Source organism: Cetorhinus maximus, chromosome 3 (assembly GCF_964194155.1).
Source record: "Cetorhinus maximus chromosome 3, sCetMax3.hap1.1, whole genome shotgun sequence".
NCBI classification, from domain to species: domain Eukaryota; kingdom Metazoa; phylum Chordata; class Chondrichthyes; order Lamniformes; family Cetorhinidae; genus Cetorhinus; species Cetorhinus maximus.
This window is the reverse complement of record NC_135881.1, coordinates 112,100,252-112,120,825: the sequence shown is the minus strand read 5'-3', so window position 1 is coordinate 112,120,825 and position 20,574 is coordinate 112,100,252. Positions and strand designations below refer to the sequence as shown.

Genomic DNA, 20,574 nt, shown 5'->3' with positions numbered 1-20,574 from the left:
CAACAGGCATATGGCAATGCAGCTTGAGACATTGCTACCTGGATACTTTCATTCAGCTGCTTTCAGATCAATCCTTTCGGTGTAGCATATCTTTTGGCAAAAATGCTCATTTTTTTAATCACACGATTTCTGAGATTTTCCAATTAAATTCTGACATCAATGTTACAAGTTAGAAGTTGATAAATATGTATGCAGCCAGGAGATAATTCTTCACCTACTTCTAATAGTTTGGGGGGCTGCTTTTTCAAGTCCTTGGTGGTGAAGAGGTGTAGCTCAGTGCGTATCTGGGCCGGGTGCTAACTGGGCTGCTAGCATTGCTCAGGGATACCCCGGAGCATGCTCGACCCCTGGTTGGGTTGGGTGTCGCTAGACAGGGCAGGAAGTGTGAGTACAGCTGCAGGCCTGAGAGGCCGTTGACTAAGTTGCTGGGCACCAGGCTAGAATACCCGAGAATCCAAAAAACCTATTAATTAGCCACTCCAGGGCCTCAGTAGGCCCAAGAGTAGGCAGGCTGTCAGAGGCCTCCACTGCTCTACCCCCCATCCCGCAGGTAAAATTTCATACAGGTCGAGGGCAGGTAGGCGGTGGGAGGGCAACATGCTGGATTTTATGAGCCCAACCTCCCCCCCCCCCCGCGTTCAAACCTGCCAGCGGAGAGCATATAAACCAATTTTGTGACTCAGAGACAAGAGTGCTACGCACTAAGCACACATTATTGGACGCTTGGGCACCCATTCCAGGGTTGTTAAATGGATTCAGCACCAAGAAATTTCTAAGCGCAGATGTTTTAAATACTCTTTCTTTCATCACCCTCGGCTGACAGGCAAATTGACCCACACAATAACAATGTGGTGCAGCAATTTTCCTTCTCTCCTCAGTGAGGTGAGCACACTACTAATGCTAAAAATGGGACAGTTCTCCACAAAGTGTATATTAAAGCCCCTGACCCTGAAACCTGGAGCTGGGCCAGAGGTGCATCAATAGAGCAGACAATAGTTCCACTCTGCCTCGATATGTAGGTCCAGAGCTATGGGCGTTTCTAGCTATTTAGCTTTTTGCATCCAATTATTATCCATACAAATTTTGTTTATATACGTTGCCATAACACAGATATGAGCACAAAGCCGAATAAGGGCATCTTGGCTTATTATGCAATGTGTACATCATAAAATTCAGTTCTGATCAATGGAAATGTTTATAGAATATCACAGATATTAGCAATACAAAAGCTTATTAGGCCTGACAAGCCTTCACTTTTTTAGTCTTCTTCAATCAGACCTGTTTGTTATCTTACTCAATTCCTCACCATTTATTGCAGCACTGAGCTGTTAGTCACAGCCTCAGCCCTCGCTCTGCCTGGGATATTGATCTCAGGCAAAGGTGATAGTTGGGTGACAACACCCCTGAGGACAAAATCAATCAGGGTAGCTGCTCTTGATTACCATAAAGCCTGGATGTGGGCATGATTGCTTTTAGTCATGGTGCCCTTCATGATCAAAAGGCATGTTAACTCTCATTGTCTAAATGACGCACATGGGCAAAGTATTGAAGGGCTCCAGTACCTTTGGTAGCCAAGCATTAGTGACTAACTTCAAGTAACAAGGAGAAAAAGAAGAGCGAAAAATACTCTGTAGTTATGCTCATTGCCCTGGCAGGTAGCTATGGGCATTTCTTTATTTTGAAAATGTTTGATAAATGTCTTTCCAAGTATGTGACCATGTCAGATATAAACAAATCATAAGAAAATTACATTCCCAGCACCAGGAATGCAGACTGGAGATTTAGGCCCATTGTTCCACAGTATAAAATCCATTTTAAAATAATAGACTGAAAAAACATGTTCAAGATTACAAATAAACTTTGGATTGACAAACTGCACTGTTATTCAAAGTTTTTAAGGGTTTTGAAGTTGGGAGGGGATCTGACTCCAGTAAAAATGTTGCAAGCTTCCTGCACCTTTGTCAATTTTTAAGGTTAAGAATGAACCCACTGGAGTGTGTATGCTGCAGATAGAACAGTTGCATGTTACAGGTGACCTTGTGGCAGTGCATATACGATTCTTTTAACTGACCTGAGTGCTCTAATAAATGCATCCTTGGTAAATAATAAGCATTTAACTAAATATGTCTAAAGAATTGTTTTTAAATTGTTTAAATGTTCTTATTCAAAGTTGTCCAATGTTTTCATACATGAAGAACTCTGGTAAGTGATCCATAGATTTATTACCCTACTGGATTATAAAGCAGCAGGCTTATCAACAACAATAAATACAGATTTATTAATAAATGTTCCATAAACTGTGATTTCAGGGTTAGAACAGTGGTTTCCAATAGTGGACACACTTAAGAACCTTTGCAATGCCAGGATTATGCCCCTGAACTAAATCCTAAAAAAAAAGTGCCAGCTATCCAAATGAAAAGATATAGCAGCTGAAAACGTACCAATGAATTAACAAATTCAGAAAACTAAGAAATTATATGGCAAGTGGACAGCGATCTGATGACCTTGTGGATCCCCTTCTGCTTCCTCTCCCATCAGCTGGCATCCTCTCTAGGACCCAGGAACATCAGTTTGAAAGCCTTTTGCCTAGAGGACAGAATACAAAATTCACAAACACCAAACAAGATTAGATAGCAAACCACATTTATATTTTCCATAGAGTAATTAAATTGACATCACAAATTGTTAACTGCCTTTAAAAGTTAAGTCCTTTAAAAAGTGACTGTTTGGGAAGTGTCAGATTAGTCATACAAAATATGGATAGAGGTAATGAAATGTGTTGTGCATTCCTTTGGTTTTGGTATGTTGGGAAATTTGGCATGTTACCTGTGGAATGAAAAAAGCCAGGGTGCAATGAAGATTGTATGGTTAGGTTTGATGTTCTGGAACTATCCCTTGATTACTCTTGGAAGTTAGAAAGAAATTTCACAGGTTTATCTTTTTGGGAATATTAACCGGAAAACCTTTGCCTTCACTTTACCTGTGGATTGGTCTCCTGACATCTGTTTATTACCCTACCAGATTATTCACTGTCAAATGGTATCAACCAATTTTCAGGCTCCCCTCCAAGCCACACACCATCCTGACCTAGATCTATATCGCTATTCCTTCACTGTCACTGGATCAAAATCCTGGCACTCCCTTCATGATAGCACTGTGGGCGTAGCTACGCCACATGGATGCAGCAGTTCAAGAAATCGGCTCATCACCACCCTCTGAAGGGCAGTTAGGGATGGGAAATTAATGCTGGCTTAGCCAGCGATGCCCACACCCCATTAAGAATAATTTTAAAAAGCCAGCGGGGTCCTTCCCTTCAAAGTCCTTACTCAAAAAAGGATTGGCTGCCACAATAGGAAGGCCAATTCAAGCACACAAATCAAGAATTTTCAGCACCTTCCAAGTCAGTACCCTGAACTGTAGACGCTGGTGGACCCAACTTCCACCCCAGGGCTGACAGATACATACGATTGAGTGTTGCTGACCTAGGGCCAAGGAAATTCCCAACATGGAAAATCCTTTGTCGCTGCCCTGACCTCTCTGAGATCATGGTTCATATTTGGTTTGGACATCAATGTCCAGTGAAACTGCAATAGCAACTCTGCATTTTGGGATCCTGTCAGAATTGAGTCTCCATTGGACCAACATCTGCTGGGAATCTGCTGTTGGGTCCAGGGATATTTGGCCTATTTTCTTCTTTTGTTCATCTTTCTCAGGAAAATGCAATTTGGGCAAGATTTTGCTGCATTGTAAGTTGTATGAGGATCTATCGTGATCTTTCTTGCTTGTCCTTTGAGGCGAAGATGACCATGTTCATCATCTAGGATGTTTGGTAGGGTTCTGGAAGGTACATAGATGACTGCTAAGGCCAACCTAAGCCCAGAAAATTCTGTTGCAAATAGGACAGGATGCTGCAGGCAATTGAGTTTTGGGCAAGTTGCTGGATTTCCTCTCCTTGCATTTTCTCTCTACCTCTGCTGTATTCTTGCTTTCGAAGGAGGCTGCACCACTTTTTATTTAGTTGCACCAGGTGCAGTGATCCTCGCCGAGCTTCTCCCAGGATTCGAAGTCAATATCAAAATTCCTAAGTGAAGCGTCAGAGTGTCCTTCAGAGTATCCATCAGGGTAGCACTTCCTTTGACTGCAATGAGAGTGCAGCCCAGACTCAAGCTTCCCATAAAAGATTAGCTTTGGTAATCGAGTGTCAGCATTCCGGCTACCAGTTGTGACTGCCTCAATACGGTGGGGATGCTTGACACTTCAGTGTCTTTTATTTTCCCCTGCATCTGCTGGTGAGCCCCTCAGTGTCTGGTATTTTCTCCTGCCACCTGAACTTCAGTAGTTTCGGAAGGCAGCTCAAGTGAAAGTGGTTGAGCTTCTTGGAATGATGCTGGTACACAGTCCAAGTCTCACATGCGTGGAGCAGAGTGGACAGGACTATCACTCTATAGACTTTCAGTTTGGTTGGCAGACTTACTCCTCTTCCTTCCCGGACTGATGTTTGAAGTCTGCCGAAGGCTACACTTGCTTTGGCAATTCTTGCATGTGTTGGAATAGGCACAGAATGGCAAGTGGCCTTTTTTCATTCTACACTTACATTAGCTGTTTCTAAATAAAGAGAACTTTCAAGATTATGAAGACCATTGGCAAAGTTCATAGAGGCCCTTTGCTCACCATGAATAAGGGTTCAAATATCAGGGGGCAAAAATTAAATATTAGTCAATTAGAAGCAAGTGAAGAGGGCACTCAATAGAGTACATATCTTTGCCATGCTGTGTTAATTTAATGTTATTACAATTACACATATCTTCTTTGAAACTTTTCCCTGTCTGGTTGATGCTCTATAACTACAAAGCTGGAAAAAAACATCATTTTATTCAGAGCTTCCATCTCACTGAGGAGCTTCAAGCCAATCCACATCTAACAACCTGCTCTGAAAACTCTGCCCACATTTTGACAGCTTTGGCAAATTCTATCACAGCAGTTGAGACAACCCACAACATTCTAAAACCATCAACAACATTCTGAATAAAACAACCTACAACATTCCAAAAAAAAGTCAATTCACCTCATTTCCCAATGTTAATAGATCCTTTAAACAGTTCCAGGATCTGGATCCAGCTCCGCATTTTCACCAAGAACTAATCAGTTCTTCCTCGAGCTACACCCTATCTGTGTACCAAGTTTCATTGAAATCCATCCATTTGTTTTTGGGGTATATTGTTTACAGACAAATAGACTAACAATTGGGTGAAAAAATTACCTCTGTCCACCTTCAGTGGCAGAGGTAAGAAACAGGGAGGTCATAAAGAATAATAGATTAATGGAATAAGTTACAAATTACTTGGAAAGGCTTGAACTAATTAGCCAAAGTCAGCATGGATTTGTGGATATATTTTTAATTCAAATTGTCCAGATAAAGAGAATACAGTGTTGTATGTATGGATGTTCAGAAGACATTTGATAAGATGCCACTGAGGAGAATGTTAATGGAAGCAGTAATAAGGTTATATATACAGATAGAAGACTAGGATTCAGAAAGCCAAGTAGGGTAAAAAGATATTTATTGATTGGCAGAGTCTTCGTAATGATGTACCAAAGAAATCTGTGGAATCCTTTGTTTACTATTTATATAATGATTTGTACATAGGCATAAGAGGAACAATATCAGAGTTTGGTGATGATACCAGATTAGGGGCATGGTCAGTTAAGGAAGAATGCAGGAGATTGCAATGGGCCATCAGACAGGCTGACAAATTAAGTATATAAATGGCAGATGCAGTTCAGTAAAAATAAGCATGAAATAATATATTTTTGGGAAAAGGCCAAGAAATGCAGGTATACCCTAAAAATTAATTGCCATGAACTTCCAAGGAAGATCCTCAGATTGTTTGCCATAACTTGGTCTGCCATTTTGCCAGAGTTTCTGTGGATATTCTGCTAAGCTATGCCAGAAGTTTTCTCGATAAGTCTTAAGAGAACGGAAGAAGAGAGGTCTCTTGAGATGAACCTTTAATGCACTCCTGAGAACCTACCTCTTTGGTCAATCCCTCCATGTCCTCATTCTTCCCTTATCTTTGTATTGTTCTCCCTCCCTACAATTCTTTGAAACACCTAAGCTCCTCCAATTCTGGTCTCTTCTGCTTTTCTGACTTTCATCCCTCCACCATCGGTGGCTGTGCCTCCAACTGCTTCGGCCCTAAACTCTGGAATTCCCTCTTTAAACCCCTCTGCCTCTTTACTTCTCTCTTCTGAACAGCCTTTGAATATTTTACTATGTTAAAGGGGCCATATCAACGCTTGTTGTTATTATTGTAGATGCATTGACCCCAAAAATCAGCTGCCTAGCACTCGTAGCTTTGGTGCTACAAGTTCTGCTTTGGTTCAAATGTGGTATCCAAGACACCTGCATAGAGTTCTGAATTTCTGATGTGGGCTGCACTGGATGCCATCTTGGGTAGGGAGTAAATGTAAATGCAGGGAGATGCACTAGAGATATGCAGAGTAAGCAGATCATGGCATGAATCACTATGCAATGCTGATTTGATGCCAGCTCTGCTATTTTGGGGCTCAGCTCTCCAGTTAACGTCTTCTCTTAATCTTGCACAACTCAACAGGCATTCAGCAGCAGGAAGGACGCTCCACCAGTACTATTTAAAAGAGCCATCAACTGCTTTCAGGTTAATTCCTGATTGATTTCTACTGGCTGTTGCTCAGTTTTTAGAAGGCTTTGATGTTTGTGCTGCTATTGTCTACAGGGAGTGGTGTGGCAGGTTCTGAAGGACTTTGTTCTGACATCAAGCATTCTGTGCCAACCACCTATTAGCAATTACGGGTGCAGTAGCTTCCATCCCTCTTGGCCTATAGTACATCATCCCCTCGTGTTTAGGGAGCAATTCTCTGACATCAGCCTGGTCTGTGCTGTGCTCACCAATTTGTGTGCCTGAATCTAAGCAAAAACAGATAACCACTAAGGTGGGAATATCCGTGCTGGTGGAGGGTGTGGGGGGAACAAGGTAATGGTGCACCCTCTGAGGCTGCCTCCTCCTCTTCAGAGGTGGCCCACTGGCTTCCCCGTGTCTCCAGGAGTCTTTTACGGCATGACCCTAACCTGCTTGAAATAGATTGAAGCCTTATGTGCTTCCCATTGTGTCATTCCAACTATCCCTGTTGTGGAGCTCTGTGTGTCAAGTGGTGGACAGATGAGCACTATGCCTCATTGCGCCACATTCACTCTTGTCCCCTCTGCACTCAAGCACTCACCTCTTACATTGACATTCCTGCTTCGCCATTAGCAGTGGAGTGGCCACCCTGCTGCCTGCTCCTCCATGGGGATCAAGATGGACAGAAATGGCACCCCTCCACCTGTCTTGGTCTGTTCCCTCATTTTATGGTCTGCCTTCTCCTGCAAGCAGAAAGATGAACACTGGTAGCTTCTCCAGGGAGACAAGCACATATATGTTGGTGGCAGCCCAGCTGTTTGTGATGGGGGCACACGAATGCCTCCTGCATGCGGCTGCTCTTGGGGGTCCTTGTGTGGGTCACAAATGACAGACAGGCACCTCTCACTGAGATGCAGCCATGCCTCTGGCATGATATGCTGCATCCTGGCCCCGTTGCCACCAACTGGGTGGTCACTCCTCTCCACCAAACTCACCCTCTCGTGTTGCCATAACAAGCCCCAAAGGGAAAAGAAGTATGAAGTCCTCACCTTGGCAGTCTGAATAAGGCACTAGATCCAAGTTCAGGGCGTGACCCCACGGCTGCTGGCCTCCGTCCAGGCTTGCTAGTTCTGGTCCTCCTGTTCCTGGGAGGAGAACCTCCCACCTTGGAGCCTGGAGGAGAGCCTGCAAGGAGGCATCGCTGAACTGTCCGGCCACCCGAGGTCTTCCTTCTACTGCAGGTTTCCTTTACATTTGCAGCTTTCCAGTCAGACAGGCAGTATTACTTAAATGCAAGGCCGGCAGCCCTTTAAATACGATGCCAGCAGCCTGCTGCAGCATCACCTGATGCAATCTCCGCTGCCTCTCATGCCGCCTTCACATTGTCACAGGTTAGTTCCCCCTCCGCTGCTAATTGGCCGGCTGCCAGAAGATTGCGTACAGCTGGCCACCTCCCACCCAAGTGGATATGGGACCTGCTTCTGCTTTCAAAGCCGCACCTGTGGTCTTGCTGCAAAATTCAGGTCAGTTTGTCAATCATCTGCGCTTCACTAAGGTGCTGCTCACTGAAATCTGCCACATGCTACAGCTATAACGATGGCCTTAGAGCAGGATAAGGGCACATTGACGTCCATGGCTATAATGGCTGTAATTAGAGTTTAGAATGATGCAATGTAGAAGGTGGCCTTTCATCCTCTTGTGCCTTCTTAGCTCTATTAAAGTATTAAAGCAATTCGTACCATTTCTGCTGCCCTTTACCCATAGTCTTGCAGTTTTTTCCCCTTTAAATATTTATCCCTTTGAAAGTTATTTTTGAACCTGGTTTCACCGCTTTTCAGGCAACGCATTCCAGATTTTAACAGCTCACTTTAAAAGCAAATTCTCCTCATCTCACCTCTGGTTCTTTTGCCAATTACCTTAAATCTGTGTGCTCTGGTTACTGACTATTCTGTGATGGAAACAGTTTCATTATCCACTCTCTCATAGGTTTAATACCTCTATTAAATCCCCCTTTAATTTTTTCTACTCTAAGGAGAACAACCCTAACTCCCTCTAGCGTCAAGTCTATCATCCCTGTTGCCATTTTGGTAGCTCTCCTCTGCATTGACTGTAAGACCTTTACATAATTCCAAAGGTGTTGTGACCAGAATTGGGCACAAAATTCTAGCCAGGGCCTAACCGCTCATTTATAAAGGTTTCACATACTTTTGTACTCTACGCCTCTCTTTGTAACGCATAGGATATTATATGCTTTTCTTTTGAATAGCCTGCTCAACTAGCGCCATCTTCAATGACTTGTGTGTGTACAGCCACAGGTCTGTCTTTCCCTGTACACCTTTAAAACTGTACCATTCAGTTAATATTGCCTCAACTCATTCTTCCGACCAAAATGTTTCACTTCACATCACTTTGCATTACGTTTCATCTGCTTGTCTCAGCTCAGTGTACCAGTTTGTCTATGCCTTCCTAAATATTCAATATAGCAATATTCCACTTTGTTGTTTGCCATCTTCCTGAGTTTTGTCTCATCTGCAAATTTTGAAATTATTCAACTTACCCAAGTCCAGGTCATTAATATAAATATCAATAAGTCGAATATAAAAGGATAATTGAAAATTTCAAAACCAAAATCAATCGATTTTTTGTTAGGTGAATAATAAGGGATATGGAACCAAGATGGAAAAATGAAGTTAAGGCATAGACCATGTTCTAACTGAATAGTGACACTGGCTCAAGGAGCTGGAAGGCCCATTCTTGTTCCAATATTCCCAAATCTGGTGAAATTACTGTCTTCTTGACCTCAATAGGTTTGTTGAAATAAGCACCAATATGGAAGTAATAAAACTATTCAAATAGCTTCAGTAAAATGAAAGTAGAGCAAAGTGAAAAAAATCCTGCCATTCAGTGATCCATCCACCCCTCCAGGTCCCATTCGTGAGCTAGGCTGGCCGGTTAGTTATTAACAATGCCATGGAGTACCAGTGGCCCACCTGGTTCAGGCATTGGATTAGAAGCCATCATGCAGGGTTCACTAGTCTGAGCATCCAGTGTCAGTGCATTATCTTGGAGCCACCTCAATTCCCGAGACCTGATTAACTCTCCCTTCCAAGAAGGATAGCCACCAGTTGGCTGTCAGACAACTGATAAATGCAGTTTCGAGCTCTTGATAGGTGGACAGCAGACATGGGCATGGTGAGCTTGACGCGATGCATGATTGCATTACCATCATCCTTCTGTTCACAACATTAACGTGTCCCCTTGAATGATAGTTCCACAAGTTGGGAGTGCAGAGCTTCAACAACATCTGCATGCTTATCTACGTGTAGCAATAAACTGGGTTTGCGTGGCATCAGTATTAGCTTCCAAACATAGGGTGGTTTCAGCTTGTGCTGCAAAGCAGGTTGCTCAGCCATCAGATGCTGCCCCTGTGGATGGGTCTGCAAGCACACTCATGGAGTTGACCGCCACTTGCATAGTGGAGAGGATAGGACTCCATGCTCTTTGCAAAGCCCTGTGCCAAGTTAGTACTGGGTTCCTCCATGCTCTTTGACACTAAACGCAGGTTTTCTGGCAGGCTTCCTAATGCACTAAGCATTTCAGTATGCATACACATCAGACTTCTTCTATAGGCCACTCATCTGAGTCCTCTGCAGGAGAATATGTGTGCAGTCTTACCTACTGGCGCTACACTTGTCTGCTGCCCCAGATGCAGGCCACTTGTGCCTGGTGAGTCAGCATAGGCAGATCCCACCTCTAAGCTACCCTCTAAAATATGTACAATGTCACAATGTCAGTATCTGAGTGGTTGCTGCGAACATGAAAGTTATTCTTCATCACTGTCTTCCTGCTCTTGCACCTCCATATCACCACTGCCAAGCTGCAGTTGAGTATCTCAAAAGGGAGAGGTCCAAGGGTAGTGTTACAGTGATGGAGGGTGGGGGTGGGTGGGGGGCTAGCAGGATGGAAATTAAGAGGTTCATGCTTACACCACCTGAAGTTTGTAAATCAGAAAAGACTGTGGGATAAGGGGAAAGTGGGATGTGAGAAGGAGGATTAGGGATGAGCATACCGTCTTCTTTGAAGGTTCAGCACTGCATGTTGGCCTCCTTCTTCTGCAAAAGAGAGGGAAGTTAATCAGTGAATGTGGTGCGATTTGTTTGGATAATGTGGTTGTCATGATTGAATATCAAACATTGTGTACAAGATGTGAAAATGTGGATGCGAGGCTTGCAGCGGTTCTAAGCGTGTGATGGTGAGTGAAACTATGAAGGTTAGGCGTGAGTCATGAGCGTCAGAGATTGTTGGTACGTGAGCGATGGGGATGTGATGAATTGAGCAGGGACTAGGGGTTTAGTTGGTTGAATGTTGCATTTGAGGATGCATTCACTGACCTTGATCACTTGTGTGAGGTCATTGAACTACGACTCTGCATCCAGGTCTTCAGGCTAGACTGCTTGCATCGACTGCAGTGGCTTTCTGCTCCCACTGCATTTGCAATGTCTGTGGATAGAGACCATCTCTCCACCTGTTGCACCAGGGTCTCCAGTGCAGCATCAGAGGCATGGTGCATTCTCTTTCCCCTGTTGCACTATTGCAGGTCAGACATGCTTTCCTCAGCCACTTGCAGCTATTCCAGCCAGAATGCACCTCCCATTTAAGAGATACAGGCTGGCTTTAAGTAGTGTAGGCTAGCCTCGTACAAACTCTGCCCCTGCTGAAGTATGCAGCCACTCAATGGTACACTTAGCACTGGGCTGCACACTACCATCATTGAGTAGGCAGCACAAAGTTTGTGTGCTGACTGCATCAGAAGCAATGGGCACGGTTAAAAGTTTTATTTTAAAAGTGGTGGTTCTGGTAGATAAAATCATAAAAGACCACATGAGATCCTGGGCTTCATATATAGGGGCATTGAATATAATAATAAGGATATGATGTTAAATTTATATAGGATGATGTTTTAGGCCACAATTTGTATATTACATATACATTATTTTTGCAGGTCTCGTCTTACTGGTGACACCAGTTTGAAATGTTTTTCCCCTATAAAACCATTAGCTCTTCATTATGATATAATTTCCATGAAATATATTTTAAAATGTTCCTAGTTAGTGGTGGTCTCATGTGGCATAATCAGTAATGTAGCCTGTTTCACAATTTGTATACTTATTTTCCTGCCATTATGAGACATGCAATGGAGTAACTAATTGTCATGGAATTTAACAAATCAATCATCCACATGAAAGCAGAATTATTAACGACTTATATCCTCAAAATCAAATTTCATCAACTTGACAACTTCAAATTATTGTCTTCACAATTGTTTACCTTTCTTGGGCCTAAAAATCTGCTTTCAACAGGAAATATAGCGTCAAAACATTGTGCTTTAAACTTGATGCTTATCTGGAAGGAAATGATTGTACACATTTTAAAGTTCTTGAGTGAGTCAAAAAACAGATTTAATTTTGTCTTATTCTGTCTTTTGTATGTTTTTGGGCTTTGTATTTTTGTGGCTGTTATATGCATGTTTTGAAAAGGAGGTATGCAGGCTCTTCTGGAATGTAAACATTACAATGAAATAAATATTGTAGAATCTAATCATTTTTCCTAAATGTCCTGTTTACATGGAGGAAGTCTTGATGTGCTCTAGATGGTACTGAGCTATTTTCAGTTTGCTTTACCAGGGTATGGATAATGAAGAGCTAATGGTTTTATAAGGGAAAAACATTTCAAACTGGTGTCACCAGCAAGACGAGACCTGCATACATAATATATATATAATATACAAATTGTGGCCTAAAACATCATCTTATATAAATTTAACATCATATCCTTATTATTATATTAATTGCCCCTATATATGAAGCCCGGAATCTCATGTGGTTAGTGTTGAGTTATATAATGGCATGGGCCCAGTAAGTCACAGTGCACATTCTCTTTCAGTAGACTGCTACCATTTAGTAAAATTCTACCTTTGAGGTCACATAAAATTGTCCTCAACTTTTTCACAATAGTGTTTTGGTATGTTTTATTATTGTTTACCTGTGGTGTTTAATTTGATAGGTGTGTATTTTGAGGGAGGTAAGTTGTGTAGATTTTCCAGCGCCAGGTGCAGCTTGTGCAACTTCTGCTCATGTTGCATGTTGAGGATTTAGTATTTAGTTCACAGTTTGGTGGGTATATTTAATTTAAATGGCCCTGCTCTACTTTCTGAGGTGTACATATAGATATGTTTAATTTAAATGTGCTGTGATTTACCATCTGATATCCCATCTGATCAGCTTCATCATTCTACTGTGGAAAAGTTATGAACTGTTTTAAATTGGTAAAATATAAGTAGAACTGGGTTAAAAAACAAGCAATGTGCATTTTTTGGGTAAGATCCCATTCTTCTCCTGTGTGGATTTATGTGAAGCTTTTTCTCCTTGAATGGACTTGAAAGGAAAGCAATATTAATTAATTTTCAAAGTAACTAAAATGTACAGCTAGAAAATCACAATAAAAAACAGACTAAACATCCCCCAAAATGTGGCGGTTATTGTTTTAACGAAATGACTAAAATTAAAATTGCTAGTTCAAGCTTACAGTGGGTCAACTATAAAACCATCAGTCCATATTTATTTTATTTTCTTACTGGATAATGTTACCTCTTACTGGATAATATTACACACAGAGGAGGTGGTAATGTGGTGGTATTATCACTGGACTAGTATCCCAGAGACCCAGGGAAATGCTCTGGGGACCCAGGTTTGCATCCCACCATGGCAGATGGTGAAATTTGAATTCAATAAAAATCTGGAATTAAAAGTCTGACGATGACCACAAAGCTATCGCCGATTGTTGTAAAAACCCATCTGGTTCAATAATGTCCTTGAGGGAAGGAAATCTGCTGGCCTACATGTGACTCCAGCCTTATAGCAATGTGGTTGACTCTTAACTGCCCTCTGAACAATTTGGTGCAATTAGGAATGGACAATAAATGCTGGCCTAGCCAACGATGCCCACATCCCATGAACAAATAAAAAAAAGCTTCCTTAGTCTAAATAATACTACTGATTGGTGCTGATGCAATAAGGTGAAAAGAATATTCATATTTATTAGTGGAAGGCCCCAAATGAAGTTATTTGGGATGCTGTGAATGAGACTGTCACCTTAGTGACAAAATATCTAGGAAACATCCTGAAGTAATTGTTGGTGATTTTGAGGGATTGGATATGGATTATCATAAGGACAAGCTGTGTGCCTAGACACACTTGGTTAACACCTGAACTTCCATACTAGAAAGGTCAGGATTCAATACCTATAGCTATATGGTGGAGGATTTTATGAAGAATTATAAGGCCTAATTTTGTGAGAAATTAGTAGGAAGCATGGGGTTTTGCAGGTAAATTGATGTGCATCAGAAAATAGGTGTGTTCTCACCATATCTGATTTTTCAGATAGATGATTGGATAATTTGGGGAGGGAAGTCGAAAGTTCTTTTCCTGACTTTTTTTGGGCAGCATGATTTATTGTGCCACACTTGCATTTACAATGGCAAATTATTCACAACACAAGTAGCAATTAAGAAGGTTGGAAAGATTAAAATTACTGTATCAAATTCCAATGTGTTTTATGATCTGGATGAGGGGGACCTCTTCCTGTTGGAACATCACTTACAGGTGCAAAGATGCCTGACATGTTTTATGTGCTTCTGTCACTAACCCAGGGTGTAATCTGTATTAATAGATCTTAGCAGTCCTAAATGGGAGAAACTGAAGAGACTTGGAACCATTACTTAGATTCATTACAGCACAGAAGCAGGCCATTTGGCCCATCAGGTCCATGTTTAGGCTCTTTGTCACTTCCAACTTACTGTAAACTCATGTCCAAATTATACCATTTACTGCTGTCTGACTTTACAGTGTGTGATAGTGCTTCCTGTTGCTGTCATGGCAGGAAGTTTCTGCATAAGGGGATGCTTTCAAGCCACAGCAGGTGACCTGTGGCACAGTCTCCTTATTTCTTGAGAAGAGCAAGTTTAATGCTTTAAAAAACGGCTTCAGTTGTGGCCCAGTTCGAGGGCAATAAAAATCAACCACATAGGGAGTGTGACTAGAATCACATGATGACCAGCCTGGACTCGGGTGGCAGGTTCCCTTCTCTGAGGGATCTTAGGCGGACCAGTTGGGGTTGCGACAAGCCAGTAACTTTCATGGTCATTATTTTAAATTCATATTCTCAACTTGCTTTGGTGAGATTTGAACTCAATTACCTCTGGGCTGGTCGTTTAACCACCAGGCTACTGTACCTGTCATGCTTGCCAGAGGAAACAGCTACATCTCTTTCCCTGTGGAATACCAACTGGAGAAGACACAAAACTTTCACCAGTTGGCAGGCTTCTTAAGATTCCAGTGCAATATAGTTGGAACCCATGTGGCCAACAAGGCTTTGCAAGTCAGCACCATAAGCTATATGAACCCAGAGTTTGCACTCTGTTCAATGACTTTAGAAAAATGACTCTGCATAATACTGGACCTGTGAAGATTTATTTTGTCATTAGGCATTCCTAGCAAGGAGCAATGCTTGCAGGTCCACAGCACTTGATATTGTATGGATTATGACAGCAAACTGATTTCCCAGCCTGTGTGGTTTCTTGCTGGTCAGCCTGATTATATGTCAGGTTTATATAATCAGGCTGCTCTGCTGCCTGCCCTGAAGAAGAGTCGCACGGACTCGAAACGTTAACTCTGTTTCTCTCACCACAGATGTTGTCAGACCTGCTGAGTTTTTCCAGCATTTTCTATTTTTGTTATAGATTTCCAGCATCCGCAGTATTTTATCTGACTGTAGAATGCTTTTACTGTGCAACAGGCCATAATCCCTGTATTTGTGGAAGAAGGAGGAACGTTGGGGAATGTATTCTGCCAAGTTCCACTAACACAGACAAGGATGATTCCACTCCAGCTTCCACCCTGCCTTATCCTCACGCCTTGCAATTTGGGCCCCTCTACGGGAAACCTAGCGAGAGGGTAGCTAGGTCAGCGGTTATTGCCAACAGACTGCCCCAGGCTGTACGCTTCCAGTTGCAGCCAGTGCAAATGAGGCCATTGTAACAGACAAGGCCTTCCAGAGAGGCTCCCAGGGGGATGTCAGGCATGTTTCATCTCAGTTACCACCCAGATACCGTTGAGGGGAGGAATCTACCCTGATGTCTCTTTTAAACTAGAAATGATTTGTCACTGCAAGGGAATTAGCCTGTAGTAATTTTCCCCCTTTTTTTTCTGTTCCTACAGGTTGCATGTATGAGAAAGGTCCCAGACATTTTTATGATGACACCTGTGTAGTTCCTGAAAAGTTTGACAGTAAGTGAATCTCTTTTTTTTACTCTACTATGTTATAAGTAGGATTTAGAGCTTGGGATGAGCACAGATTCTTGAGTCAAATTGGTCTGCATTGGGACAAAATTCAAAAACCTAGGAAAATCGGGGTCTATTCAAGTACTCAGAGAGCCTGTTACATTGCAAGACATATTGGCTGGGATTTTCCGGCCCCGTCGCGGGTGGGACCCGCTGTAAGTGAGGTGGTGCTCCGGCCAGAAGTCCATTGACTTGTGGTGGGACCGGAAGATAGCGGTAGCAAGCAGGTGCGGAAAATCCCGCCCATTGGCTCAAGATGGCCCAAGTTTCTTTTTAGAGCAAGCAGTGGAAGTTTGGTGGGAACTCAGGTTGACGTATGATAGTCTCCGCTAATCTTCCACTGCAGTTATGGCTGCTAATCAGGACGCTCGTCTGAGGAAATTCCCAGAGATTTTGTCTGCTTATTCAGTGGTCCAGTATGCACAAGCGAACTGATTCCTTTCTATATGAGGAGAGTGATCAGAGGGGATTTTGAAAATGACAATACTGTTGAGAGTGAATGGTTGACAGAAACTTTCATAATTGCAGTTTATTAGCAGCAGTTTGCAAGCTTGCATTTGCAAGATTTTAATAAATCTGTGACACAAAAAATTATTTCCTTCTGAAAGCTTTGAGAAATTCCAGTAATAAACAACCCTTGCTTTGCTCTGTGAATACTTGAGGAAGTCTAGCAATCTGTCATCTGCAAATACAATTGAAGTAGTTTAATTTAGTACATATCATATGATTTTAAGAAATGAAAATTTATTTTCTGATGAAGTCCGCAGCCACCATCTGCTCAGCCACTTTCCTTATTCTTCAATCCCCACTGCTGTATCATGCAAAAAATTAATTGTTCCCATGATAAACTCCCATTGTTAGAGATGACTTTGCTCAAAACACATCAATTGTTGAATTTTGATTTGTACTATCATTCAGAAATGCCAGATTATATTTTTCTCCTAAGTATAGCTGTCAGTGACAATGGGTTGAATTTTCCCGGCTCTGTGTCGATGGGTTTGAGGCGCTGGTGCCGGGAAAAGCAATGGGAAAATCCGTTGGGACAGCTCCCCATGCTGTCCCACCTCCAGTTGACTTTCCCAGGGGTGAGCTGCCACAGGAATCGGCAGCCCATTCCACAGAGGTGGGCAGGCACCGAAACCAATTAAGGCCTCAATCAAAGGCCATTTTCCCCCAGCGCTGCAACTTTCCTGGCATCTCACAGCCCCCCCTCCCCTTCCCCCTCATTGTGTCAGGAGCCTGGCAAAGCTGTGGAGGTGGCCCCTTGCCAGGAAGTTGGCAGGCCATGGGTGGCTGAAATAATTGACAGCATTAGGGGGTCACATTACTCACAAGGGCCCAGGAACGACCGCAGACTCTGTTTTGGAGGGATCAACCCTCCATCCTGAGGCCCCTCATAATAATTTGTCATCTTTTTCACCATTAAAGCAGGAGGCTTCTTAGAGTGCCTCCATTTTGTGATGCCCCAAGAGTCTCCCTCTTCACAAGCAGGTCTCCCAATGGGACTGCTGTCAGAACAGTGCTGCAAGCAATCCTATTGAGCCCCCAAATCCCTGGTCCTTCCCTGGCTGTCCTTAATTAAATGGCAAATGCAGAGGTGGCCATTGAGGAAGCTGCTTTACATAAAGCTGCTCCAGTGGGCACATTGAGGCCATGCGCAGGTTTGAGACCTGCATTTGGTCCCAATGTTGGCATCCCAATGCCTGCGGGAAAACTCAGCCCAATTATATTGCACTTTTAACATAATAAAATGCCCCCAGGTGTATCTTAGAGGCGTTAGGAGAAATGGAAGTCAAGCCAACGAAAGATTTAGATGGGCTGATCAAATGGTTGGATTAACAGCTAGATTTTAAGGATGAACTTAAAAGAGAAGAGAGCAAGAGTGTTGGAGGGAGGTGGTTCCAGAGCGGGGGCTTTGATAACCAAAGATGCAGCTACCAGCTGTACAGCAAAAGGAGAGGAAAATCAGCAAGGGATTTTGGTTAAGAGCCTTTCAGTGCTGTGGGATGGAGAAAACCGTATTGGTGGAATTCAATTGGAGTTGCAGGAAAGTTAGGTGTGGATGTGGGAGGTGACAATGCAATGAGAGACTTAGAGAAGAAAGGGAGTTTGGACATTGGCAGTAGTTAATGAGAACAGGGACAAGGATTTTTTTTAGGAATATATGATGCTGTCAGTTTTCAAAGAAAAGGGATGATGCTTGAGGAGAGGGAATTATTTACAATACTATTCCCAAAATTACAATCTTGCCCTGGCATCCTCCCCCTGTGGTAGAAACCTATTCTGGCATGAAATGCTTTTGAAAATATGTTGTTTTGGGAATAAAATAGTTAGTCCACAAGAGTTTTTGGCTCCCTTTACAGGTCCTCCATAAATGTAGACAGTACGTACAGGGTATCCATATATGATTATAAACTGTCTGGAAAGATATTGCAAAAATCCATCCATCTTTCACTCCTAGCATTTCTCAGAGTTCCAATTGAAAGCATCACACATGCAAACTATATGTGACACTTGCAATCAATTGGCTCAAACATCATCTTCATAAAACATCAACAGATCTCAACAGCTTACCAGTGTTGAGCAGCATCTTTTTAGGAAACATGGTGTCTCAAAATTTGTCTATTCACAGAACTTCCACACAGGGAATAATTGAGCAGGTATAAATAAGAACTTGTATCTCTTTTGGGGGTTCGTCCATTCTCACTCTGGGATTTCTGTGGATCTTCTTCAATATTTATGAAGATAAATGACTGAAAATCCCGAAGAAATAATTTCTGCTCTGGTCAGTTAGACTTTTAAAGGGACAAGTAAAATTAAACCTCGCTCTACTGTAGCAAACAAGAGCTTTCCTGAAGGTGGTCCTTTAATGCCTATAGAAGAGCCTATCAAACTATAGGTACTCCACTACTTTTGTTATAGCTCACAATCTAATGCTCAAGTCTTCTGAAACACCATGGAGATTAATTTCAACTTTGTTATCTGGGCATAACGGATTGCTTACATATTATAAAACTCAACTGTTTCATCTGATGGAAATTGGATGTGTTTTATAACGAATGCATGATCCCCTCTGCCACATTACCAGCTAGGCAGCTAAGCTGAAAATGAGCCCCCAAATCTTTGGCCAGAATTTTCCCGTTGGCGAGTTGGGAAACCCCCGACGTCATCCCGGTCCATTTAAATCTTTAGGAAGGCGGGCGGACAGCGAAATCAGCTTTCTGCCCGCCAACCTGTCAAAGGCCAATTGAGGCCATTGACAGGGTAATTAAGATAATTAAAGACCCTGCCTGCCCAACCTGAAGGCTGCTGGGCAGGCCACGAGCCCCAGCGGGATTCTGAAAAAACATGAAACCTCATCCACTGGCGGGATGAGGTTTCATGTCCGTTTTTAAAAACTTTAATAAAGTTTCTGTGCTTCTTATTAACATGTCCCATCTCGTGTGACATTGTCACATGAGGGGGGCATGTTAATAATTTTTTATTTTATCTATTTTTAAAGGTTTTTAGACTGTCACTAATCTCCCTGAGACAGCATCTAGTCTCAGGGAGCAGTGCGCGAAAGAGCGCACTTTGACAGTTGGGGAATCCCTCCACCCCCCCCCCCACGGCACAGGAAGTGCCATGCGCTTTCTGTCAGGCAGGCCGCTGGGTGGACCTTAATTGGCCCACCCACTCAGAATGGCGGCGGGCCCCATTTCGGCAGCGGGGGTCAGCTGCCTGCCCGCCGCTGAGCCGGTGGGGCCCGCACACCCACCAAGGGCAAAATTCTGCCCTATATGACTTACTGTGACAGTCAGCATAGAATATTCACTTGCATATATGTAAGAAATCAAGGAGGTGCAGAACAAAAACATGGCTCAACAAACCCCTGCTCTTAAAATCAGTTAATTATTTAGGTCATTGTCTAATAATATTGCTCACATATGCCTGGTACTTTTAAGTCTTCTGTACTAAAATCAATTAAAAAGAAAATGGTATAAGACGTTTAACGAGCGACCAATCTGCCACCGCCCATTTTGTAGCCCTGCCCAAGTTCAGTCTCACTCCTAAAGGTTTTTATCAGACTGATTTGGATGATGATCATTTTCTTTCTTATTTAGGCATTTGCATACATCTAGCATTGCGGCAGACTGTTTAATAACATGGCTATATAGCTTGCCTCTGTAAATAATTCTCTTTGTCAATACAGCTGTTTAACAGTATGACTTTTTAGCTTAGATGAGATTATATATAGGTCTACTGAACTGACATGAGACCTGGTGAACTCTTGCATAGAATTCAATGACAATAAGAAGGAAGTAATGCTGAAAATGTTGAAAATATGCATCAGCACATCAGACCAGGCAGCATCTGAAGAGAAATAAAGAGTTACTGATGTTTTGGGTATGTAGTCCTTCATGAAATAGAGGCATTTTAACAAATAATGGCCTCAATATTAACCCCCTCACAAAGGCCTCAAAAGGGTCACGAGAATGTTAAGTATTTAAATATAGGGAAGACACCCCTAGTATGCC

At 42.6% G+C, this 20,574-nt stretch overlaps 1 protein-coding gene across 3 annotated transcripts in view; it reads left to right on the top strand.

The window, feature by feature from the left end:
• The window catches only part of etv1 (ETS variant transcription factor 1), a 146,786-nt gene that overhangs the window by 102,238 nt on the left and 23,974 nt on the right, over positions 1 to 20,574 (top strand). For all 3 annotated transcript variants that reach the window (XM_078538832.1, XM_078538831.1, XM_078538834.1), the window contains one exon: positions 15,935 to 16,003. In XM_078538832.1, the coding sequence (XP_078394958.1) occupies positions 15,935 to 16,003 (69 nt within the window). The remainder of the gene's footprint in view (positions 1 to 15,934; positions 16,004 to 20,574) is intronic.